Genomic DNA, 26,646 nt, shown 5'->3' with positions numbered 1-26,646 from the left:
CACTGTGTTTCGTACGGCGTGCCCACAGCGATTCATTAACTTAAAGATAAAACATACATTAAAGATAACATTCTTAAATGTATCTGATATCAAAATGGTATATATATCAGTGAGTCTGTTTATAATTTTCAGGTTGAGGATGACGTTTGAGTACCTTGAAACGTGTTATCTGCACGAATCTCCGTTTGTGGAAATGTTATGTTCTCTTCGGTATTGGTGAATGGTACATACTCTTTATTGTAAGCCTATTAACTGTACTTGAGCTCCATCTGAGATAGCATTTCCATTTATAAATCCTATCACTATGTTAAATACAGAAATAAAATATTTAAAGGATAGATAGTAGATTCTAGATAATAGAATTACTTTTTTTTCAGCTCCTTAGAGCTAAAACTGGAATTGAAAATTAAACCATGTTTTCGTGAAGAGTATTTAATCTACGATAACATGTTTATGTTCACTTCCATATCTAAATATTTCAAAAATATAGATGAGGGGGAAATTTTCAAGCGTAATTACTATTTTAATTTTAATCATTATTCATATTTATTACGTTAATATTTATGTTACTTATATCAATCATGTTTTTTTTTGCTTATTTCTATGAGTTCTTGAAAATGATTACACTTCTAAATATTTTTGCAATGTGATTTTGCAAGGCGTAAATCACATTTAAACATAATGGTATACAAATCCCTTCATAACTTAGCCCCACCTTATTTAGCAGAGTCTTTTCAATATTGTAATCATTCGTATTCTCTCCGATCGCAAGGAAATATTAAAATCCCCAAACCCAAGAGTGAATGCTGTCGAAGAACGTTCTGATATAGAGGATCACAAGAATATAATAACCTACCATCTACAATAAAATTGTCAAATAGCCTATTTACTTTTTATAAAAATTTAAATAAGTTAATTCAGTCTTGCCCTGACCTTTAAAAGAAATACTAGCGACAAGTGGGCGGGTGGGGATGGGGGGGGTCGCGTTATATGGTATAGATGTATTCTCTTGTATTCTTTTTACTGTTTTTCATTATTGTTTAGTTAAATTATTATGTTTAATTCTATTTTATGTCATGTACAGTAACTGTTGTTATATCATATGTTATGTACAGTAACTGTTGTTACATATTTTCTGGACCCCAAGGAAGAACAGCTTTGTTACATTAACAAAGCTGAGTGGGTTAATCCAGCCATCTCACTTTCGATTTTTATTATGTACATACATTTACATTGTATTGTTTTTTTAACATTGTGATATGGAAAATAAATACCAATACCAATGTGGAAATAACATAAATAAAACCAAATCAAGAGCACTCATAATAATATCCAATGTGATACATCAAGAAATGGTCAAGATTTCTTTCTCTACTAGATGTATGCTGAATAAGAAAATGCAAAAGAATCGTTATACATATAAAGTCCAAAAAGACAAAGTTGATTATAGTAGCTCAATCAACCCAAAGGTTTCAACCATTTTAAACCGATCTGAAAGAAAGTAAGAATTATAGAAAAGGATTTTCGGCGGGAAATTGCTCCTGTGGTCGGAATTCACAGAAGATTACTGTACGCGCATCCGGGTTCAATGCTCCCACAGTGATTACATCCAGAGGCGCAGTGGCGACATCAGCGAAAATGACGTCATTCCCCTCTCCCTGCAGAATAGAGAACAGCCAATCATTATCAATTTAAAATAACAACCAGGAGCCCGTTTCATAAAGGACTTACAACTGTTGTAACTTTGCCATAATGGCAACTACCATGGCAACAGGTCTCTGCAGCCAATCAAAATCAAGGTTACCATGGTAGTTGCCAGAAAGGCAAAGTTTCAACAGTTGCAAGTTCTTTATGAAACGGGGCCCAGATCTTTAAAGATGATAGTAACAACAACGACAACAATAATGACAACAATATCAATAATGATAATAACAATAACAACAAAAACAACTATAATAATAAAGAAGAAGAAGAACGTTAGTAATTTCCTCACTGATCATCAGTCACATTATGAAATTAATGCCACCAAGTTTTTACAGTGTACAACTTTCAATAATCTAAGCTTCTTTTTATAAGCTAGATATTGTGATGAGTTTTATTTTCATTTTGTTTTGGCTTATCTTATAAAGGGGAACAGGTGAAACAGTATTTTATTACTGGCAGGGCTACCTGTTTGAAAATAAAAAGAAATAAATGAATGAATGAATAATAATAATAATAGGCATTTATATAGCGCCATCTATCTAGAAATATTCTATTCCGAGGCGCGTTGTTATTATTATTATTACCCTGGCTTTAGCTCGAGCTACCTCTCAGCGCTCATGCATTCAAGAAATTAATCCTGCCGGGTACCCATTCACCTTACCTGGGTCGAGTGCACCACAATGTGGATAAATTTTTTGCTGAAGGAAATTACGCCATGGCTGGGATTCGAACCCACGACCCTCTGTTTCAAAGTCAGAAGTATTATCCACTGGGCCACAACGCTCCACACAAATACAAAATACAAATGAATACCAAAATAAGAAAATAAATCATCTCTCCTTTTTTTTTTACCTCCGTCGCAGCAATATGTGCGTCACAGGACTCAAAGAACTTCTCGAATGTAAACGAGGTTGGCCCATATGTGAACACACCGCATACTGCTCCTCCCACAGGAAAGTCATTGGGTTGAATGTTTTCTCTAAGATCATCTCCGTTCACACCGGCGGACATAACCGCATTGTCGCACACGACCCGGATCTCTGTGAATTGTCAAATCGGCAACAATCAAATATGATAATGCGTTGTGGTTTCATATGAAATAACTTGAAATAAGGTTGAAAATAGGCATACCTTCTTTCAGTAAAACAAGAAGAATAAGATGATGATGATGATGATGAAGAAAAAGAAAAAAAAGAACAAGATGAAGATGATAAAAAGAAGACGAAGAAAGACATTAACACGAGGAGGAAAAAAAATATATACAGGGATAAGTAAGAAGAACGGCAACCATAGAGTAACATTTAATCCCACAAGAACAATAGAATACAACAAATCATCATCGGTGGTTGACAAACAAACAAATTAGGAAGAATTACATGACCAAATCAATACCATTTGCAACATTATAGGATTAAAGTAATTCATTCCATATCACCTCACGAGATATATTATGTTCCCCAATCTAGCAAGCACCAATCAAAACTTGGACAGAATAGGAGAAAATTGTCTCGAGATTGCTGGTTACTTACTTGAATCATTGAATAAAATTCATTCATTTGTAATGTGCTAGCTAAACAACTGATTATAATCAAAGGCCAAGGTGCATATACTTCGCCCACTTATGCCATATGGAATAGAAGCGCTTTTCAGTGCGGGGTCCGGTTGCATAAAGTTACAATTATGGTAACTCTGCCCTCCAAAGGTAACTACCATGGCAACAATGCTCATCAACCAATCAAAATCAAGGATTCCATTAAAGATGCCAATGGATAACACAATTAACACGATAGTAACTTTTATGCAACGGGGTCCAGAACCCCGTAGCACAAAGCTTAGGGATTACTTCCTGATTGGAAAGAGCAATTCTGATTGGTTCCAGTCAGTCTACTAAGTAAAATGCGCATGCCAGGACGATCTTGATAAGCCGTTTCATTTAGCAATTTATCGCTGAACATTTGTGTTCCAGGGATTAGGGGAGTGTTTCATGAAATGGCTCCTCAAACGCTTTTTATCTAACAAGTCCATTATATCTGTCATGGCAACATATTTTGGGGAATTTGCTAAATGAATATGTTAAATTGCAGCATGCATTTACTTGTTTAATACAATATCCGACAGTTCCCATAGTATCAGTGCTTCTCAACCAATCAAATTCAAGGAAGCTTGTCATATATGACAAATTGTCAGATGAAAATGTTGATGAAACGCCCCCTGGCCTACAGAAATGACAATGAAAAGAGAAGGTACCCAGGACAATCCCCTTCCAAATGGAGGAACAATGACGGAAGACATGCACAGGGTAGACCAAGGTAAAACTGAGTGAAAAAGATTCACCTGTTGGAGAGCGAATGGAACACCGTCCTGTGCACCGAAGACATGGCTAATCTGGACTGATTTTTTTGTTGCTTTGAAACTACATTTGCAACGCTTATTAAATTGGTAAGTAACCTGCACTTCTAACTATGAAGTAATAACTACTTTGGTCATGACGGAAATCACTTTGGCAACCGATCTACCAGTTGCAAATGTATAATCAAATTACAAGTGCAACGCATATCCGTTCATTTTGCAACATTTAAGATGAGCTGGCTATGCAAGAGGAGCTTGAATCTAGTGTAAATAATCTGTTTGAAACCTTTTTACGTTTGCCCATCCTCGGTGGAATGAAATCTCTAAGATCGTTTCTAACAAATGAATAATCTATTTCATCAAGAAGTATATAGATAAACTAATAAATGGATGAAGAGACATATATATTTTTAAATAATCAGTTCATTAATAAACAAATAACACGAATATGTTTAGTTTTTGAAGCTTACCTGCTGCTGGTGGAATCTCTGTCAACGTAAAGTAAAAAAAAGACATTAAGATAGCTTATTATCAAAAATGTAGTTTCATATCATTTCATTTATCTATGTAATGATTTCTACCAACTTTCAGTATTTGATTCATAACACGTTAAGTAATTATTTAAAGATAGAAACTACGCCAAGAAATACAAAAGTACTTTCATATGAAGCTGCCATCTGGCTATAATGTAAGTAAACTTTGTATGAAAAGGACGTGCTCAATTTTGGTTCACATAGTCGACAATGTGAAATTTTGATCCATATTATTGAAATACTCAAATTTACGTGTCAAGATGATCTCACAGTGTGTTCTACTCTGTAAACACAGTGCTATTAACAGCAGGACAGGTTTACATAATAAAAAGTATATATATTTCAGGGGCAACGGAACAACCCGAAGTCACGGGGGGGGGGCATACATAAAATCACAGTTCGATGGTGGTAATTTTCTAATTTTTGTACACGATCCCTGAAAAAAGTGCATGGAGCTGAGGCTAAAAAGTCGACGAACTGTATCAGTGGCGTTTATTCAAAAGATTTTCCCCCACATTGGATCACTGGCGTACATTATGGGGGGGGGGGGATAAGCGGGCCACTGCCCATGGCGCCAAATGTTACTCGACCAAAAAAAATGCAAATAGAGCATGAAGTGTGATCGAAGTGTGATATATTTTTTGGATGTTATGTCAAAGTCTCTCTCAAAGAAAAAAAACAATTTTTGTATTTTAAAGGTCTACATTTTTGTTCCAAACGCCATATGTCTGGCCCTCACAGAACAATATGCTGCTTACGCTATACTATAGGCCTATGTGATGCAAAAGTGTTTGTTTGGATTAAACACTATTTACCTCCTACGCAAGCACCATCAACGCGGCTAAGTCCCCGACGGCAGTAACACCCAGGTACCCCTTGGGCATCCACAACACACTCCTCGCCGGGATGACAATAGTTATCATTGCACACGACTTCCCTAGATACACAGGAGCACGACGACGAACAGTCTACACTGGTCCAGGTCGCACCATTCTGTTTCGGATATATGAAGAGCAAAATCTTTATGTCAGCATGACGGGGTTCTCTATATTACATTTTTATGGACTGAAATCTCGTATCCGTTGATATAAATCTCATTAGATATCACAAACTTTGGATAATAAAATAAGTGTGTGATATCATAGATATCCAAGATTTTCGTCCAGCCATCGTGTAGTCCCATTGATAAATACACCATGTATGCGAAGCGCACATTCAGTGCCTGACCACGAGGTTAGGCTTTCAGTTTATATCACAAACAGCTTTATTTTGTCAGACTTAAATCTTCGTGAAACACCCCCCTTACAGTATAAAGTAATCGATGCATTTATTGCATTTTCCTAACTCTTTTCGAAGTGCCCATTTTACCGGATAGTACGATCCCTCGTAGGTACAGCCACATCGATCTGGTTCGACGCAACTATCTCCATCGAGCAACAACCCATCTGGACAACTGCATGTTTCGATGCATGTTTCCTGACAGTTTTCAGGGGCCGTCGGATTGGCGCAGGTCGCCGGGCACGGTGAGCCACATGGGTTGTACAGCTGGGGTTCCGGGCACGGGAAGGCTGCGTGAGAAAATGCAAAGAGAGACATAGACAAAAAAAAAGACGAGAGCTTGTACTGAGAGAGATCAATGAACCTGGTAGTCACGTCAAATCAAAATAAAATCCTTAAGCCAAGTCGCACGTTAGAACCTACATGACCTATATACATGTAGGCCTATTCTCCTTACCATCATCATGATCATGATATATCACTCGTGTTATAAACACATTGAACAAGGGAATTTTGGACTGTACATTTCTCTCTAGCCAATATTTATTATCATTCCTAAAGGACAAACACATTTGGTACCAATTTGAGGAGGCTATAGCCTTGCAGTGGGCTAAACATGGCCTGATGCATATTTACACGTTGCTAAAGAATGCATGCAGGTATGGATAGAACCCCCACCGACTGAGGGCTACTGTAAACCTTTTGACTATTACCTATTTTCATTTTGAACAGGCCCTATATGTGACTTTTAATATATCTGTGGCTTTTCGTTTGGTTCAATTTTTTGTTTAGAATAATGGTATTATAATGCCTTTACGACGCTTTATATATTTTGTTCCAATTCATGAACGGCAGAACGGCACCATACCACACTGTGCAAGAGAACTCCTCCAGTCGCCGGGCTGTTGGCCAAGTGCTTGGCAAGTCCCTGTGTACTGATCGTAATGGTCGCACACGGCGTCATCATCGGCACCAAGCACGCATGCGTCAAAAAGGCAAGACGTGTAAATGTCCGTCGGATCCGCAAAGTCCAAACAGTTCTGGAACGGCCCTGAGGTTTTGGAAAGTGAAAGACGATCAGAATTAGTAAAAGTAAAAAGCCATTGGGATCGGGATGTTCTAGGTCATTCAAATCTTTAGATGGTTCTAGAGGCCTATAAAGTAATGATATACAACTCATTTCTTAAAGTTCAATATAAAGGCTTATAAAATGCGAGAACTGAACAATATCCCCTCATGAATCATATAGTTTTTTTCTTTATCATTTTATTTTTTCGTCATTTGAAATATTTCTTGCCAATTTGTTTAATGTTTTCTGTTAATTTGTTAATAGTTTCCGATTTTATTATAATTGAATACTACAATGGCATACACACTTCCTAGACACACAATTCACTTTAAGTTAATATTTTCTTCTACAATTCTACAACACAATTAGTTTCAATATAATACTTTATCCGTGTCATTTTTTTTTGTATTATTTTTTTTTATCTATGTTACTGTTTGAATATACTTTTTTATCAATATTACCTTGTAATACATCGCAATTCGGCCTTAGCCGCGATGATGTCTTGATTTTTAATAAACCATTTATCTATCTATATTGTATTATTTCCAAACAGTTTGTAATGATTTTAGAGCTAAATCTTATTTTAGATTCAATATCTAGTTAATAAAAGTTTGCTTCACATTTAGCTACCCATACAGACTTTGGTAAGATCTTTTCTTATAATTCCCTGATAAAAGTGTCAATAATTTGTTCACACTGTGTACATACGGCAGTGGTTCCGTATTTCAATATCCAGCCAGCTAAAGGCCTGGTCCCACTGGCCGACGGACACAAAATGTATTCATTCTCCAGACAAAGGACCAAGTGGGCGAACTATGAAATCACAGAGGACGGATGCTCGATGGATAAAGAGCGTATGAAATACATATATGCAAATAGTATACAACGGATAAATAACGTTTCCAACGGATGACAAGATTCTTTTCCGTTTTACATCCTCTCTGCATCCCTAAGTGCTGTGGGACCGAGCATTTAGAGCCGATTTAATGTGATATAGAGTATCGAAATGTGACGTCAGTTGTCATGGAGTCATGGCGGGCTGGTTCTAAACAAAGTCGAAGCTGGCGATCATCTGTACACATTTTGTATGACTTTAGCTCGTCTAAAAGTGGGTTGCAAACGATCAAAATCCGATAGAAGCCATTTTCTCTTAGGAGAAACACGTGCTTTGATACGACCAGGCCGCCATGACACCATGGCAACTGACGTCATCGCTTCAGTATTCTATTAGATTGATGGTCTAGTAAAAGTTCGCGTCACATTGAATTTGGCTACCCTTATAGATATAACATTTGGTTAGCTCAGTAAACGAGGTTATGATGCATCACTACCATTTATATTCTGGAGGTTGTTACAAGCTCGGGCAGCTGCTGTTCTCATGTCTTGGTCAACGTCACACGGATTCTGAGGGGTATCTATGCCCTGACATTCCTCGGAACCTGTCTGCCAACTATTACCAAACTCATCAACATTCCCTGTCTACATCAGAGAGAGAGAGAGAAAGAGAGGGCACACTAAGAAACATTTATGGATCTTTCGAATAAATATAGTCATCAAAGTTTTACAGGTAAATATGAAAATGTATATCTTGTGTGATAACCTATCCCGGTAACCTAAACATGCTCTGTATGTTAAGAGAGGGAAATCTTCTGCAATCCAACTACATTGATTGCAATAATGGCATGATACGTTTCATAATACTACATAATTATAATACGGAACGTATTCGAGAACACAGTAAATGTATTGAAAATGCAAGTCAACTCACAATGAACTGCTAAGAGACCTTCGTCGGAAATGGATGAACCTGGATAGAAGTTTCGTCCTAAGTTTCGGCGCTTAAGAAAAATTGAATATATGTCGTATTTCCAGAGTCCAGGGGGGCGTTTCATGAAAGGACTTGTCGGACGTTTTATCCGACAAGTCCCATTTCATCCGACAGTTACCATAGGAACAGTGCCTCTCAGCCAATCAAAATCATGGAAAGATGTCAGATCTGACTACTTGTCGGATGAAAATATTGATGAAACGCTCCCCAGGACGAAACTGTTGTTTTGATTCACCAATTTCCACAAAGACCTCTCGGTTGGTCTTTGCCATGAAGGGCATTTGAAAACATACTGGCATTGCGAAAGCTCCCTAATGTCGCTTCTATCAACGTACCTAGAAATCTTTTACGTCAATGATATACTTCTTACCAAAGTTCCATCACTGGTTGTGAATTCGTTGGTACTGATACCATCAAAGTTACCACAAAGTCCGCAGGTATTGTTCCAAAAATCATAAGAAACAGATATTTCCGCCAAAGATCCTCCGCTGAATTGAATCCTTACTCCAAATTCCGTCTCCAGGGTCTACAAATGTATTAGTGTTAGGTTGCGAAAAAAAATTATGTTATATCTGTCAGAAAATAAACCATTAACAAACTCACAATAGATTTCACTGTCTTCAGCAGAACAATTATCATTTATCATTATTATCATTATTATTATTATCATTGTAATTATCATCATCATTGAAAAAAACCAAAACCTGTTCTGACAATGTCGTAGAGAAAACAACCGGCCTTTAGCGACACGGACACCATTAGGAATAACCTACCAGATACCGACTATCCGCCCAAGCGTGGACGGATCCATCCCGATAATCGATGTTTGACTGGGCCACGCCGTCCACAAGGAAAGCCCTGCCTTGACCAAGCGTGTACGTGGTGCCGTTTAGAAGCAGAAACACATTCCGCAACCAGGAGACAGTGTCATCTGCGTTGTTTTTGACCGGGTCACCCCAGATGTGGAAGTCCGGGAAGAGATCAGAGGCTTGACAGGGTTTTACCAGGGTATACATACAGTCGCCTTGGAAATGGTGCTGGAACCGGTCAAAGGTCCGGTAGTGAGGGTCACCGGAGATCGTGCAGACAGCGGGAGCTGATAAGTTAATAAATATTCAAAATTAACTCAACAATGAGGCAATATGAGAAAGAACATCATCTATCACCCTCAAAAATACTTATTCACGACTACCTCCCCGCACGGCTTAAGCACGGGAAAGTACGGTAGTTCGGCGAAAGGAATTCAGTTAAAATCGTAAAGAACTAGTCAGAGTAATACCTCGTACGCATTCCCCACTCGGATTGAGAATGAAGTTATCTTGACAGTAGCATCCTCTGACTCCATTCCTCACGGCACAGACCTCATTATCCCCACAGCCTAGAGGTTCACACGTCAAGATTCCTCCTTGACAGTCGCATCTTTCTTCGCATGTGTCCGGTGTGATCCAGACTTCTCCAGACTTGAAAAGACCAAAATACACGTTCGCAATGCTTAGGTCACACGGCCACTTCCAGTAGCTTCGTACCTAGGTACCTAGTTCCTAATTGTCACGATTTACGCCATGATTGCCTTTCGTAACTGACAAAAAAACTGTTGAAACATTCAAAGATTTTCTACGATAAAAAAAATTAATAAAAAATGAAAAGGGTAGCCACTTCAGCTAGAAAACTGCTCTTCCATCGGGCTCTGCATAACATAATATGTTATTGTTACCCTTCTCCAATATAAATGCTGAGCGCCTTGCAAGAAGGCAGAAGGTCCCATTTTATAAGTCCTTGGTATGACTCGGCCAGGGATCGAACCCACGACCTCCCGTTCATTAGGCGGACGCTCTACCACTGAGCCACCATGAATGAATGCGATTGCCACTAATGATCTGATAAGATCACTACGATTACTCTACGTTCAAGACCGTTGCGCAAATCGTGACAGAGGAAACTAGGTATTAGCATCCGCAGCTACTGTAATTGGCCGTACGTGTGACCTAAGCAGAAACGAACAAAATTGGGTTGTTAACAATTAAGTCGGTCGTATTATGATCGTGGAATTCGGTAGAAAATTTCCGAAATGTATGGAGAATTATGAGCAATCGGTATGTAATAAGGACCGAAAACGGGACCTGGCTTTCAAAGCCTCATTCTTTCTGTGGATGGTAACCATGCCGTGAATGTTAAAACCGATAGAAACGAGATAAGAACTCTGATTGAGGAATAAATCAGAATGGGGTTGGCCATGTGTGGATTTAAATGAGTATAATGCAACTGAAACTCTACTCGTCATCAATTCTTCTCTTCTTTAAAGGACAAGTCCACCCCAACAAAAACTTGATTTGAATAAAAAGAGAAAAATTCAACAAGCATAACACTGAAAATGTCATCAAATTCGGATGTTAAATAAGAAAGTTATGGCATTTTAAAGTTTCGCTTATTTTCAACAAAATAGTTACATGAACGAGCCAGTTACATCCAATTGAGAGAGTTGATGACATCACTCACTCACTATTTCTTTTGTATTTTATTATATGAAATATTGAATATTGTTATTTTCTCGTCATTGTCATGTGAAATGAAGTTTCATTCCTCCCTGAACACGTGGAATTCAATTATTTTAACATTTTGTGCTTCAGGCAAGGAGGTCCTAATCGTCAAATTCGTAAAAATTGAAATATTGTAGAATTCAAACAATAAAAAACAAAAGAAATAGTGAGTGACATCATCGACTCTCTCATTTGGATGTAACTGGCTCGTTCATATGACTATTTTGTTGAAAATAAGCGAAACTTTGAAATGTCATAACTTTTTTATTTTACATCCGTTTTTGATGAAATTTTCAGCATTGTGCTTGTCTGATTTTTCTCTATTGATTCAAATCAACATTTTTCTGAGGTGGACTTGAACTTTAATTTCGATAAAAAAATACGTTTCTACAATGCCCATGTGATAATAACAACTCAGAACTTCGTTCAATATTGCTTCATAGGTAATGTCAATGTCAAGTAATGTCATGAATGTCAGGCCTCAAGGAGATATCTTTCAACTCACTGACCTCCCCCTTATCCACTACATTCCATTTCATATCCAAACCCCGCCACATCCATTAAAACAAGGAAAGTGTGGAAGAGAAAAATCTTACAGAAATGTAGACATTGTTGGGCAAGGTACATCCACAATCAGCAATTTCGACGCATTTTTCTCCATCCAACACGAGGCCATCGGGACAAAGGCAGGTCTCGTGGCAGGGGCGAGGGCAGTTGTCGGCCGCGGTGGGGTCGGCACATGTGTTCGGGCAGGCCGTTCCGCACATCCGATATCCCGTCCCTTCGGGACAATCAAAAGCTGCAAAGAAGTGAAAAGATTTTTATTCTAAAGGAATCCCTTCCCTGCTAGAAAGAACACAGTGTCACACAGTGGCCGTATTCTGAAGTCGGGTTTAACTTAAACCCTGGTTTAAAGTTGTGCTTTAAGTATGGAAAGCCAATTGCCACATAAATCACTAACAATAAAGGTATAATTTTTCATCTCATTTGACTCTCAAATCATTTATAATTGTATAGGAAGTATAAATAGATGATTGTCTTCACCATCGATGAATCAGGAAAGAGCACAGTTAACATAAGAAACTTACAACTTAATAAAGATTTGACCCTTTTGTCTTCCTTAACTTAAACCCCAACATTAAACCTGAGTTTAAGTTAAACCTGACTTCAGAATACGGACCAGTGTGTTCAAAGTGGTAGGTCACCGTCACACTGTTGAAATTGAGCATATCTAACAGTGTGCATCACATTTGCGCACAGTCCCAATATGTGGACACACTGTGAACACTCCACTGTAGAGATGTCCACAGTGTGAAATTGTCTTCAATTTGAGCCTTTTTTTACAGTGTGGATATCATTGCACTATCAAACTCCGAGAACACACCGTTGACACACCTTTCGACACCCCCCCCCCCTTCCTCCCAGCAGGGAAATATGTCAAATAAGAAAATAAAAAATAAGATGTCTTTAAATTAAGAGCTGAAAATGGGTTCAGTACGTGCATCTTAACATTGAAACATTAATTCTTTTGTGTCATATTTGCCCTTACTATCTGCGTAAAGGCCTTTTATTCGTATTCGTCTTCGAGCTGGTACAACAGGAAGCCAATGCCCCCCCCCCTCTCTCCTTACCTAATAAAATCATACAGATTATTTTAATGGGGTCATTCAGATGACCAAAAAAAATCTGACGTCATTTTTCTAAATTAAACAATAAAGGTATTATATATTCAAACGACCCAAATTCCGCATAATTGTTTCTTCTAACCCAACCTCATCAGTTTATTTCCAATTTGTCAAATGCTGATTCGTCCACTCACTATTTCGTTTAATAACCAGTTGGTCTAATAGCCATTTAGTCCATATACCATTTGGTTTAATTGGACTAAATGTTAATTGTGCAAAATGAATGAAAATAAAGTGGATATTAGACCAACTGGTTATGAGACGAAATGGTCACAAACAAACTGGTGATTAGACGAAATGATGATTAACCCAAATGGTTATTGGACCAATTGGCTGGTACACAAAATGATGATATACGGAAAAGTATTTGACCAAATGAAAGTAGACCAGGCGATGAGTGGACGAGTTGGCAGCAAAGGAATTGGCAATATGCCTTCTCACCTATTACTTTTTTTCGTTTTACCACTTCTTTAAATGTAATAGGGACGATTGCCACTGTATGAAACCTGGACTTACTACACTGTGGAATCCAGTTTCTCCATTCGCCAATAACAACACCAGGGTTCCTGGCCTGACAGAGTACTATGTATTCCTGCACGCTGGCACAGACGACCTTGTTCAATTCGTGTGTGTAACAGAGGTCGAATTGACACGAGGTGTAGAAATTGAAGTGATCAACGAAGTTTGAACAGTCTCCGAAAATACCTGTATTCGATAATAATAATAATGATACTAATGATAATTATGATTCTTATTTTTACAGTATAGCCACTTAAGCTCTTATGAACAGATACTGTTCTCCAAGCGGGCCCTGCGTAAGAAAATAATGTTAATTTAACCATGGACCTATTACATGATTCGACCCGTCTCTATTCTGATCATGATTCGAATACACCAAGCGCCTGGCAAGAACGCAGAAGGTCCCATCGACATGTCTGTGGTTGCAGGTAAAAGGTATACCTCGCCCGAGAATCGAACCAACGACCTTCCGTCCATCGGGCGGGCGCTCTACCACTGAGCAGCCATGTCCGATGTCTCAGGAAACCTCCCCTCCCCCTTAAATTCATGTCATTATATTTTTCATTGATTTCGAGTACCTCTGATCATTCTACAGACAGTACCACCTTCTACCATTGGTAATTATAACCATTTTTGTAGGCCCGCGCGGGCCAGAGTAGAATTTTAACTTTTAGCATACTATTTTTGTTTTACCTTCGTAGAGCCATTCTTCGCACTATTCTTTAAAATCTAGCTAGTTTGATTTTCTGGGAATTTAGCATGAATTCGGCATTGGAACAGAAAAAAGCATTTCATTCAATGTTTCCAAAAAATCAATCCATTCATAACTATCCAACAAGGCGATTGGGCGAATTCCATTTACCACTTCTAAGAACTTTGCTGGCTCAGAACACATTTATATATGAGGGACCGAAGTTATGGAACTCACTTCATAATGATATAAGAACTGCAAAATCTTTGAACTCTTTTAAGACTAAATTCAAATTATCTCTATTAAAATCTTATAATGTATCCTCAAATTAAATCTTATTCATCATCTCTGTCAAGAGGTTAGTCATCATTTTTACTATAAAGACTATAATTAAAACATAAATCATCCCTTTTTTTTAATTGAAAAAAAAAAAATCTGACACAAGTCCTTCCCAATTGTGCTCGGTTTTTAACCTCATATATTATTTGTGTCTATCCTCTCATCTTTTTTCTCTTTCCTGTCCGCTTATCCGCCTTCCTACCGCTTATTTATTTACGGCATCAATCACATTTTTCGCGCATTTTATTCTTTCCAGGTCATTTTATATATTTTTTTCTCCTTTTATACACATTGAATCCAGTTTGCTTGAGTCCACGATGGCATGTGTTCTACCTACGTTTAGCAGCACCCATCCATCTTCTCAGGGCATTCTCCCCTTTCTCTTTTCTTTTTTTTTTTGGGGGGGGGGGTGGGAAGGGTGGATATATTTTAGGACGGTTTGTTTTGTCCTATACAAACTATATTTTTTGATATCTTCGTATTTTATATTTTGTGAGTATTTCTCTCTCATTTATTTTTTTCTCATTTGATTACATATGTCTGTATTTGTACTCTGTTAATGGTTTTGTTATCTATTTTTGAGGGGCCCACATTGTACAAGCATTGCTTTTTAGTGGGTCCCTCCATTTCCATCTTAATTTAATTTCTATTGAAAAATAGTATACTTATTTAAAACCTCCAATGTGTTGCCCAAATCGTGTAAGTTTTTTTTTTCACAACATATGTATTATTATTTTTGTTTCTTTGCAATGGATACAAATACTTATTTTTTATATATATGGTATACAATTTGTTTTTGTTTGATGGAAGTGAAATAAATAGAATTGAATTGAATATAGAACATACTCGTGGATTACTATCTCATTAGATTTAGCATAATTAGAACTCTTGATAGATATTCTGGTGGATAAGAAATAAAGAGGATATTTTCCCCCTTTCATCCTTGCTCGTTTGAATATATTGACATGAAAAAGTCCTGCAGCTGCAAACATGACAAATGGAAGCTGAAAATGGATAGAGAATCCATTTGGTGGTTCCTGGTGTAGTACAGACTTTTGTCTTTGGCAACATTTAGGGGCGACAATAGGCTATTTTGATAGTGGCGACTGTAGTAATGTTTACCTGTTAATGCTGTTGTTTCAAATTCCCCGTTTCATATTTTCATATTTTTTCACTACTTGAAAAATCATAGGGTGCGTTCACAGCTGGCCTACCTTCGTTACGATCAGGATCAAAGATTGAACAAGTCCGTTCTATCCGGTTGGCTAGGGCAGTATCTCTCTTACACGGATCATCAGTTGGGTCAGAACTCAAGACACAGAATTCCTCGTTTGTACTCCACTTGAAACCGAACAGGTTGACGTCATCGGTCTATATAAGGGTAACCAAATGAAGTTAAATATCGTTTCACTATATTAACCCCTTATAGCCACTTTGGGACAATTTCTGTTTCTCATGCATTGAAATATCACGGTAGAATGGAAATCCTGCTCACAGTCTTGGCCGGCGACACGACATTTGCTCCTGCGACATTTCCTCCGTCGTTAATATCTTGACTTGTTATGATTGTATTTATTTGATTTATATTTTGTTGAAAATGAAATAAATGAAATGAATGAAATATCTAAGAGGGTTTGGGGTTAGAGCTAGGATTGTAAATTGGTTGGGAATAATCTAAAGATATTGTTTATTTAGTCTTGGAGGTTAGGTTTTATGTTTCGCTTAATGTGCAGATTTTCTATCGGGGCAATTGTCGCCGGAGCAAATGTCAGGGAACAACACGACGTAGGCCTGCACATTAAGAACACGCACATACGAGCACCCTCACAAACCAACGCACGTCCACAACCACACCACATGGCCCCACAGTGTAGGTCTCATACTTCATAGATATGCATTACATATGGAATGGTGCTCACACCTTCATATTCCTACATACATCACTATCCACACACTCGTTATTCCACCCTCACACACACCAAACACACATTATGCAGTACGCACCAAAGATGGAGAAGGCTGATATTGGATTGTCAAGCCTTACTGTCTCCTTCTGATCGGGTTCCACTTAAAGCTTTCAAGAGGAAATAAGCCATTCATTCGAGTTTATTACGATGTATGTATATAATTATCCATGTGTTCTTCCGATTTACCATGTACAGTCTAGACAAAGCCAATGATGTTTTCATATCTACCCCTGATACAAAATAGCCAAGTTGACGAGGTTTATTTCCATTTCGTCTAAAGCCAATTCGTCCAATTTCCAACTCGTCTACTATCATTTCGTCCACTACCCACATGGTCTTACAGCCAATTCGTCCACTCACCATTTGGTATAATAACCAGTTGGCCCAATAGCCATTTAGTCCATGTACCATTTAGTCTAATTGGACTAAGTGTTATTTGTGCAAAATGAATAAAAAGGGAATGGATATTAGACCAACTGGTTATGAGACGAAATGGTGATTAGGCGAAGTGATGATTGGAACAAATGGTTGTGAGACGAAATGTTGAAGGACGGATTGGCATTAGACTAAATAAAAGTAGACCATGTGGTGAGTGGATTTGTTGGCAGTAGATGAATTGGCATTTTACCGTCGATGATGATCTTCTACTATATACATAATTATATTGGTTTCCATTGTACATGTTGCATATAGTAGAGATACATATGATATCTATATAGGTTATTTCAACCTTTTTGGACGAGGTATGTTACAACTGCTACAGGTGTGGATAAAGGGTGGGGGGCGTTCCCCGAGAGCTTCTCCGCTTAAGCTAAGGTGGTAATGCCGCCGCATTGTAGAGCACAGGGAATTCTTATAAAGAACTTTTAGAAATATAATTGATTGATTAGATTGTATTTTCCAAAAGTTTAATCTGGTTGAGGCGCATAATATTTCTTGGCATCGTCCATGTAAACAATTCCGCACCAGAATCTACAGCAGATAAATAACAGGTTATGCATGTACTATATAAAAAAAAAAGTTTAGCAGCTGAAGCTACAGCCGGGGTAATATATAGTGCGCCCTTGGCAACTACATAGATCGGCGCCTCTTAAATGCTATATTATTATTATTATGATGATGATGATAAAAAGAAAAAACAAAAAAGAGAGGACAAAGCCCTATATTGTAGACAGTGGCGGATTCAAGAGGGGGCGTATTGATTGCCCCCTCCCCCTTGAGAGCCATAATCAAAAGGTCTTATGTAGAGCAAATTATGACACAAATCACTAGCAGTATGTGATCAATTTATCAGATCATTTGGCACTCAAACCATTCTGTGTTGAAAGTTGATAATAGTTTCTTCATAATTAAAATCAAGAGAAAAGATGACACGATATAAATACAATTTTGCCACTTTTGACTTCCCATCATTTTTGCGAAGTGAGAACCGTCGTATGTTACTCGAGTCCGAATTCCGTTTCGATGATCTGTTTATGAATTAAGATTTTCAAGATGCACATGGCCATTTAGACCATGGCCTAAGTTAAACTGGACTTCATATTGCTGATCCCCGTGAATACACCCGTTACCATGGTAGCTACCATTGGATGGCAAAGCTACCATAATAGTAACTTTTTATGCAACGGGGCCCAGGGGCCTGATTCATAAAGGACTTGCAACTGTGGTAACTTTGCCATAATGGCAAGTACCATGGTAACAGGGCTCAGCAGCCAATCAGAATCAAGGTTATCATAGTAGTTGCCATAGTGGCAAGGTTACAACAGTTGCAAGTCCTTTGTGAAACGGGCCCCTGGGCTAGAAGTGGATTGACAACTTCAGAACTCACCACTGTCCCATCTGGCAGGGTGAAGTCATTATCAGGGTTGCCGTCAAAATTTCCGCACAAGCCACACGTCTTACCGTAGAAGGACGGACTGAGGTACACCTTTGCGAAGTGAGAACCGTCGTATGTTACTCTGAGTCCGAATTCTGTTTCGATGATCTGTTTATGGATTAAGATTTTCAAGATAATCATGTTTGAAATAGAGATGCAAAATTATAGGACGATTGGGAAAATTAGTATTGACACTCTCGTTAAAGGAATGTGAAAGCTATTGGAATAACTAGTTTGATGGTCATGCACACTATTATCAAGTTCCATTTATGGAAAAATTGAACGTGGACAAATTTGTAGTCGTCATAAAAAGGCCTACAAAAATCCATATATAACACATTGGTAGACACATAAATATGATATGTTCGGGGCTTTTAAGATTAGAATCATATTGCCATGTTAATGATGGACAAGGTATGAAATACGAATCATTTATGAATGATGGCACTTGTTTGATGTACAATGTTCATGTTGATCTTTAAGCATGTTAAGCACAACACTTCATGAAACTTTACTCTTTATGAAAACACCCAGAATTTTTCATTCTATTTTTGACCACTTACTATAAGTGGAAATGCGTAGGTAATGGACACGCCATTCTGATTTACAGGGGCCGTGACCTGGAGGCCATCAACACGAAGAGTCCGCCCCGAAGGTTGCCCGACGGAGAAGGTCGTGCCGTTGTAAGTCAGGAAAATCTGCCGCAGGATGGAGACCCTTGATGAAGGACTAGATCTCACGTTGTTCCCATAGAGATGGAAGTCAGGTAACTCGTCAGTTTCAGGAGAGCGCGGTTTCAGCAGGGTGTATTCGCAGTCGCCCTGAAAGTCGAATCGCTTCCCGTCAAAGGAAGTGTAGTGGGGGTCTCCCATGATCTCGCAGTACCCAGGTCCTTGAGGAAAAAGTAAGTGTAAATATTACGATGGTCAAACCATGGTGGGTCGAAAGTTCTGGTTTAACTCAGTTGGTTGCCAAATGTGATGCGAGCCTCATTAATCATTTGGCTCTCAGTGATATTCAACACATCTAGGCCTATATCAATTTTCGTCAAAATCTGGAAAAACATCTTTCAGCCATACCATGGTTCTGGCGCGATAACAATAAAAAAAAATATAGGACCATAAACGCATGTTATGCTTTGTGCTGCTCAACAACTGTACAGTCACAGAACACGAAATTATGTTATGGATTCAAATGAGTATTTCAATCTATTAAATGTTTTTACTGCTTAGCATGATTGGTGTTCTTACGCAAAGCAGGGGGGGGGGGGGGTTACGACAGCATATAAAACCTTAATGTTTAGTCATGTGTGTTTAAAGATCCTACCGCTGCAAATTGATAAGTTTTCATGTGAAAACAAGACAGGAGATAACAAAACCCACTGGATGATGTCGTCTTTGCAACGGATACAGATAATTATATTCTTATATGGTTTACAATTTGTTTTTGTGTGACGGAAGTGAAATAAATAAATTTGAATTTGAATTTGAATTTATCTACGTGCAATTGAGACATCCAGAGAAAACCCGCGTCCGTTTGGCCCTTCAGGAGAAAGATCTTCAAGAGCAATGGTGACACCTCCAGCCTGGGAGAACAGTGTTTCCCCTGCAATACCAGCACCCGAGAAAGTACGCTCGAACGAAGGATTGTTCGAAGGCGTCGCCCCATCGGTGATCCTCACTCTCTCGTTCGTGGTCGTGGTAACAACATTGATGTCGACCTGGACCTGAGAGCCATACGGAGCAGTAATAAACCACCAACACATTATGCTACAGTCTGAAGTCTCCGGACGATTTGGGTCGTAAGGTGAGCGGATGTTCGCTGTTGGTAAAGTTCCTTCGGCAAGAACGAGAGAGCCACCGCAACCAGGATTGGCGTTGTTACCGTCTGAGGAACAGAATATCGTTTGGATAAATGCACTTAAGTTGTTCCTAGTCTAATGTCACTTTAAATATCTATCGATCATTTCAATCTAATGACACCTGGATATCATGAGACAGTTGGAGTTTGGTGGCTTTTCTATGATTGTTAGAAAAGCGACTGACAACAAGTATTGTTGCACCCCCCACCTGACAAGGTTTTCATGATCAGTGATAGGTGAATGTGTCCAACTTTTATTATAATATAAGAAACATGTAAAAATAGCAACCTTAAATGATATCCTTTTGATTCCAATATATAGTTTTGCTGTTGCCTGATGTCAAAATGGTGAACAGATATGTATAGGTCATAGTAGTTGGCATGGTGGTTCCTTATTGCAAGTCCGTGGAGGATTTTCTTTGAGAGTGTTCCAGTATTGTTTTTTCTTTCCTTTTCTTCAATTGTGGAAGATGCCGGATCATCATAACTGTTCTAATGGAATTGTGACACCGGTGAAACCTCTTTCAGACCAACCAAATATAATACGTCATACCATTGGTCCGTGAGTTACACCAAACGAAAGTAATTTCGTTTGACTACAAAAGGTGTATTTTGCTAATTCATTTTGGGGAGTTACGAATTTGTCAAGTAAAAACTGAGTTACCTGTTGGTTCCAGTTGAAGACTAAATCCATTTCCGATGACGAATTGGAAGGCGTCTTGCCTAAGATACACGACGATGACATTACCGGTCGATGTGAAGGCAGGCATTCGCCAGTCGATCAGGCCTTGGAGTCGCGTTACCTCGTGGTCCTCAGAGAGTGTTTCATGGTCGAAGATGCCGACTCTTTCATCCAATGTATCTACTCTTGTCCACGTCGCTTCGTGTTTAGAAAGTGGAGAATTGTGATCGGTTTAAACAATATTGCATATTTATCTTTTCGCCATTTTACATTTATTTAATACATATAATATATTCATTATGTATCACGTTACTCTCAAGATACAAAAGAAACTATTCTGTTCCCTAATAACACTCGTCTCGACGTGAGACGATCTTACCCTGTATGAAGTGAAATCTGCTTCTTTTGATGCATATGTCAATATGTCAAAATGAGCATGCAGTTCACTCCAAAGAGAGGCATAATGCACTCTACAAGGATGTGCAAGTAAATCCAAAGGAATTGATCCATAGTATCACTCCAGAGTGTGATTATAGAGACTAGATTCGCTTTAGCTTTTAAAGGTATGTTGATGGTCCTCTTACATTATCCCACACGTTTCTCTTAAATCATTCCGTTCATTATCACAATCATCACCCAATTGATCAATTCCATTATTCCAAGGATAAAACACAGTCATATCCTTTTAAACCCATGAAAATAATCAAGTGTTCTACTACAATAACGTAATTTTTAAAGAAATGGCTTATTATGCATGAATGAAATAAAATATGGACTTTCTTTTCTTCTTGCCCTATCCTACATGGATCCTACGCCCTCAGCAATAATAGACTCTTAACAAAAAAACGTGAAAATTTCCTCCTAGATAATACCTCGGACCCTGCGGTTATCTGGTGCCACTACAGTCCACACGCAAGACATGTATCCTCCTCCTATGAAAGGCCTTATGTGGTTGTTGTAAGGGGCCTCGAGTACAGTGTTTCCGTTCAGTTCGATACGCCCTCCGCAACCAAGTTCGTTTCCCGAGATATCTATATGCAATGAAAGTAAATAAAGGGTTATTCATATAACCAAGGCATGAACCTAAGAAACGGGCTTGTGGCTTCAGTCCCCACCTCTAAACGTTTCTAAAAAAAAAAAAAAAAATTATATAAAAAATGATCATCTGACTGATTGTGATTTTTTATTCATTTCCTCCCCGACAGCAGGGGCGGATCCAGATTTCGCCAATAGGGGGGGGGGCTGAAAAATATTTTGATCAACATTTTTCTCGATTGGCCGCTACAATCTGGTTTTTTTTTCAGGGGTATAGTCCTAACTAAAGACTGAAGTTTTAAGTATATGTTAGTGTTTATTGCTATAAACAATATAAGGTATCTCATGTGGTCTTAATAAATAATGCGAGCGCGAAGCGCGAGCTAAAAATCTTCGATACTTTATGTCCTTAGAGCTGAAGATTCAGAGCAGTTTTTATAATCATAAACAAAGATAAGTATCCGACTAAACAATGCGAGCGCGAAGCGCGAGCCGAAATTTTATCATATAGTAACGTGAAAAGTGACTCAATTAGGACTGTTTTAGTGATTAATGAAGAGGATACAAGTATCACCAATTAAATAATGAGAGTGCGAAGCGGGAGTTCAAAATCTATGATATTCCGACCTAAAAAAAATGAACAGTCTAAGCGCGTTTCTATTTAAATAAACAAGCTGTGAGTCTCAAACAATTAAATGCGAGCGCGAAGCATGAGCTTAATTTTTTGATATACTGACATGATAAAGGAACATTTTGACAAATTTTGGTAGTAATTTCCAGAGCATAGGTTTCTCACAAATCAAGCAATGCGAGCGCGCAGCGCGAGCTGAACATTTTGATACACATTTGTGTAAATCAAACAAAATACTGAAAGCTTGATGTGCGAGCTAAAAAATTGTGTGCAAATTGATATCAGAACTGGATACATTGTATATAAAAATATTGGTTATATATTAGTGTCATTTAACCATCTTGATTGGGATTCATTACACAGGCAATGCGAGCGCGAAGCGCGAGCGAAAAAATATATATAAAGTATGTTTTCCAATTCTTCCCCTCACCTTTTTTTTGTATCCTTTCGGGGTCGGGCCGGTCGTTACGAGGCAGTAAATTACACATCATGGGTAAAATACCTCTTTCTTACTTTTCTTTCTGTGTTTCGTAGTTTCTATCAAGGTAAAGAGTACACTTTTTCTGCAGGTTGTCAAAAATAGGAGGGCGGGCCCGGCTCGGCCCCCTCCTGGATCCGCGCCTGCACAGCGCTTTCAGGTCACCTCCCATAGCCCTGGGAAGTGGGTGGGTGCTGGGTTAGGGTTACATCAGGTAACTTCAGAAACCCCACTACGAAATCGTTCCCAGAGCCCTGCACCACCCCCCCCCCCCACATTCTCCTCCGCACAAAAACCCCTGTTCCGCGACCCCGTGCCCTTGCAGGGTCCCCTTGTTACATAGAGGTCCAATCAATATGGACATCTCTAAAATGCACAGGTCCGTTCAAAGATAAGTGTTTTTCAATATAAGTTACCATTTCCGAGTGAGTGTCATTATGATTTCTATTTAATATTCGTCATTGTTAGCATTAAGTCTATATATGATATACCATATTATTTAAGATTTAAGAAATGCGATTTTCTTTGTTTTCTTTGGATCAATCCCTTTTCTTATCGTCACATGTGTCTCTTGTCGAGACCCTGCATGGCGACTGCTCCTTGTCTGTTGACTATGATCCAGAGTGAATTGAGGGATACCCTAACGAAAATCAGCGTTATGTATGGGACCAATCGTATTTTAGAAGGGGAAGAAAGATGAAGAAAATCTTCAGAAAGTTGTTTCTAGTTAATGTCATGAAGCCTTTTAATCAAAGTTCGAGTAGATATGAATGAAGCAGTAAATTACAGTAGGCGATATAAAGAAAATATTCAGAAGCATGATAGATGTTTTCTAAACGTAGATTTGAATAAAAACTCAATCTAAAATGGTGAGATGTTTATATCAGATTGAGGACAAAGTGCTACAGAATCAATCATGATCACATCGAACTCACATTTTGATGATAATTATTTTCTTGCAAGATGATAATATCGTGATGCTTGTTGACAAGTTCAGATTTGTTTCGGTACGGGCGCTAACGGTGACAAATTTGCGGATCTATTGTCAATATTTTCATGAATACTGAGCTCATCATAAAGGAACTTACGTCGAAGTCTAATTTTAGGTCACTTGCCACGTTGATGATGTAAGATTTTAAGGATATTGACAAGTTTTTGAGATAATGACCGTCCGCGAAGTTTGGACTCACTGACATAAGATCAGCCGCGAATCCTCGACATGAAGCTGCCGCTTCACCAAGGAAACCGCGACTCCAGACCAATCAAATCGTGCTATTATCAGGGGCATGCCATCGGTCGCTTTGGAGTCGTTTTGCTGGTGTGACTAGGAAATGATAAACTGGTATATAAACCTACCTGATACGAACGAGGTATGGGCGAAGAAGCGAATTCCTGGGTTTAGACTTTCTTGGTCGGCAGTGTATCGCACCGTCAACCCGGCTCCCGACGATACAATGTTCCCTGACGAGCTCCTTAAGAGGATCCCTTTGTATGAAATAAATTGCAGATAATTATGTACTTCGTCTGTCAATTCATTGTTATTTTTCATTTACCACCCATTTGATGGTGACGTAGACATACCTTATTAAGGCCCGACATCCCTAAACCAACAATTAGCCACCCACAATAAATTGTGAGATTTTCAATGAGATTGAAATAGCACATGCTAAGCTTTCAAATGATGTATAACTTGTCAAAAGTGATGAACAACAGAAAATAACCCTCGCAAGTTCTTTTTTAATGCAGAAAAAATAATAATCGACGGCTTCAAAAAAATAAGGAGAAAACAAGGTTTGAAGTTTGGGGTCTACTCGGGCACTGAATTTCCACAATGTGCAATCTCGGTGAAACTTCTAAAGCAGTCCGCCAAAAAATGTGTCAAAGAAACTCTTTTCTCTCATTCGACTTCACAACTTCATATTTGGACAGTATGAAGAAACATTACATGATTACTCTTGAAGATATGACATTTTTCCAATTTTTGCTTTTTGAAGACCAAATTGCTACTTTGGCTAATTAGAGTCTACACTACACATGTTACAGAAAACCTTCCCAGGGCTCCGTAACACAAAGGTTTGCGATGAATCGCAAATATGAAAGAACCGCCCTGATTGGTCCCTGGTCAGTATTTTAAACCTAATGTGCGCGTAACATTAATATTGATTGGTCAGTTCATTTAGCGATTGATCGCTAATCTTTGTGATGTATTTTTGGTTGGGGGATGGCAGGTCAACTATGTAGAAAAATCAATATGACGATCATTGTTTTAAAGCAGATACGAACCTTTAAAGTCCTCAACAACTCAACACCTGCCAGGATCCTCATCCATAATGCAACATTCTTAGCAATTAAGAGCTTTTTCACACGTGAATCTTGAGTCATTATTGTAGTGATATTTGCAATTCGCCTTTGGAATCATCGGACCTTTCACACAGAAAATTAGTTCCGCAATTTGAGTTAAACTTAAGTGGAATTCACCTCCAAGACTAGAATTTGAATTCGTGACTAGTGTTCGTGATTCTAGTCTGGTTTCACACCTGCTAATAAATCGTGATTAGTCTTATTTTTCACTGGAAATCATCACTCAAATTACGATTTTTTTTACCGTGTGAAAGGGTGGGTAGTCTTGTAATATATGCCCACTTGAATGACAACATGCTAATTCAGTAGGTCCTATACTCAATACATTCATACGGTAGTAATTATTAATCAAGAAGCAAAACAAGTGGGTTCCTTTTTAAAATAATTTACTTTCTGTATCCAAAATTTAAATTACTTTCTGTATCCAAAATTTGATTATGGGCTAATTTCATTTTCTGTATGAGTAGTAATTATCTAAAAGGTTATGGTTTTAAGAATACAACTTTTAATTGCAACAGACGGCTAATGATAAACCACACACAGTCCGAACCCAAAACTCACCTCGAATAATAGACACAAGGTACTGGTCATCGGTCGATGTCCCGTGGTCGTAGACGGCGATCTCTTCGTGTTCATCTGTCTGCATGAAGACGACATTCAGCCTGACGTGCTGCCCTGGAGGGGCGGTCACCTGCCACACACACTCCATCAGGTTTGTTGTTTGCAGTGGGACGATCAACTGGTTACCGAAACCGTTGCATTGAGGCAGAGCTGTTCGGATATCATGCACAGAGATGCGGTTAGTATGGACCACATCATGGGTCGTGTGGGTCGTGTGGTCGAGTGGTTAGAGCATTGGACTCAAAATCGCAAGGTTATGAGTTTGAATCCCCACTCTGCCATTGTATTCAATGGTAATATCTGTTGTCTATAGAGTACCAAAGTGTGACGTTAGAACTGCTGCCACGGTGTCAAGGCGGGCTGGTCCTAAAAAGAGTCGCAGCTGACGATCGTCTGTACACATTTCGTATGACTTTGGCTCGTCTAAAAAATTGGTTGCAGGCGATCAATTTCCGACAGCAGCCATTTTCTCCTATGAGGAAAGTACACTTTCATTCGGCGGGTTCGTTTGTTTAGAACCAGGCGGCCATGACACCATGGAAACTGACGTCATCGCTTCGGTACTCTGTAAGGTCAGCCACTATGACTGATTAACCTAGATGT

At 38.6% G+C, this 26,646-nt stretch overlaps 1 protein-coding gene across 1 annotated transcript; it reads right to left on the bottom strand.

The window, feature by feature from the left end:
- Positions 1 to 1,305: 1,305 nt before the first annotated feature.
- On the bottom strand, positions 1,306 to 26,204 carry LOC121420017 (zonadhesin-like). Its single transcript, XM_041614538.1, has 20 exons — positions 25,984 to 26,204; positions 24,418 to 24,546; positions 21,790 to 21,948; positions 20,900 to 21,115; positions 19,876 to 20,262; positions 18,939 to 19,267; positions 18,328 to 18,483; positions 15,747 to 15,903; positions 13,500 to 13,688; positions 11,895 to 12,097; positions 10,041 to 10,221; positions 9,535 to 9,857; positions 9,132 to 9,287; positions 8,265 to 8,412; positions 6,733 to 6,915; positions 5,955 to 6,154; positions 5,402 to 5,579; positions 4,524 to 4,541; positions 2,557 to 2,744; positions 1,306 to 1,658 (listed from the first exon to the last, which is right to left on the bottom strand). The coding sequence occupies exons 1-20, from the start codon at positions 26,129 to 26,131 to the stop codon at positions 1,509 to 1,511; spliced, it is 3,798 nt and encodes a 1,265-aa protein (XP_041470472.1). The 5' UTR covers positions 26,132 to 26,204; the 3' UTR covers positions 1,306 to 1,508.
- Between the last annotated feature and the right edge of the window lie 442 nt (positions 26,205 to 26,646).

This window comes from Lytechinus variegatus, chromosome 8, assembly GCF_018143015.1.
Source record: "Lytechinus variegatus isolate NC3 chromosome 8, Lvar_3.0, whole genome shotgun sequence".
Lineage (NCBI taxonomy): Eukaryota > Metazoa > Echinodermata > Echinoidea > Temnopleuroida > Toxopneustidae > Lytechinus > Lytechinus variegatus.
This window is presented reverse-complemented; position numbering and strand designations above follow the sequence as displayed.

What these genes read in the sequence shown, in the direction of transcription:
- LOC121420017 (XM_041614538.1), bottom strand. Translation starts at nt 26,131, where the DNA reads ATGGAGTGTGTGTGGCAGGTGACCGCCCCTCCAGGGCAGCACGTCAGG. An exon ending in CCTTGTGTCTATTATTCGAG is followed by an intron (nt 24,547 to 25,983) that starts GTGAGTTTTGGG and finishes TTTCATACAAAG; the next exon opens with GGATCCTCTTAAGGAGCTCG. An exon ending in AAACTGGATTCCACAGTGTA is followed by an intron (nt 12,098 to 13,499) that starts GTAAGTCCAGGT and finishes ACTTCTTTGCAG; the next exon opens with CTTTTGATTGTCCCGAAGGG.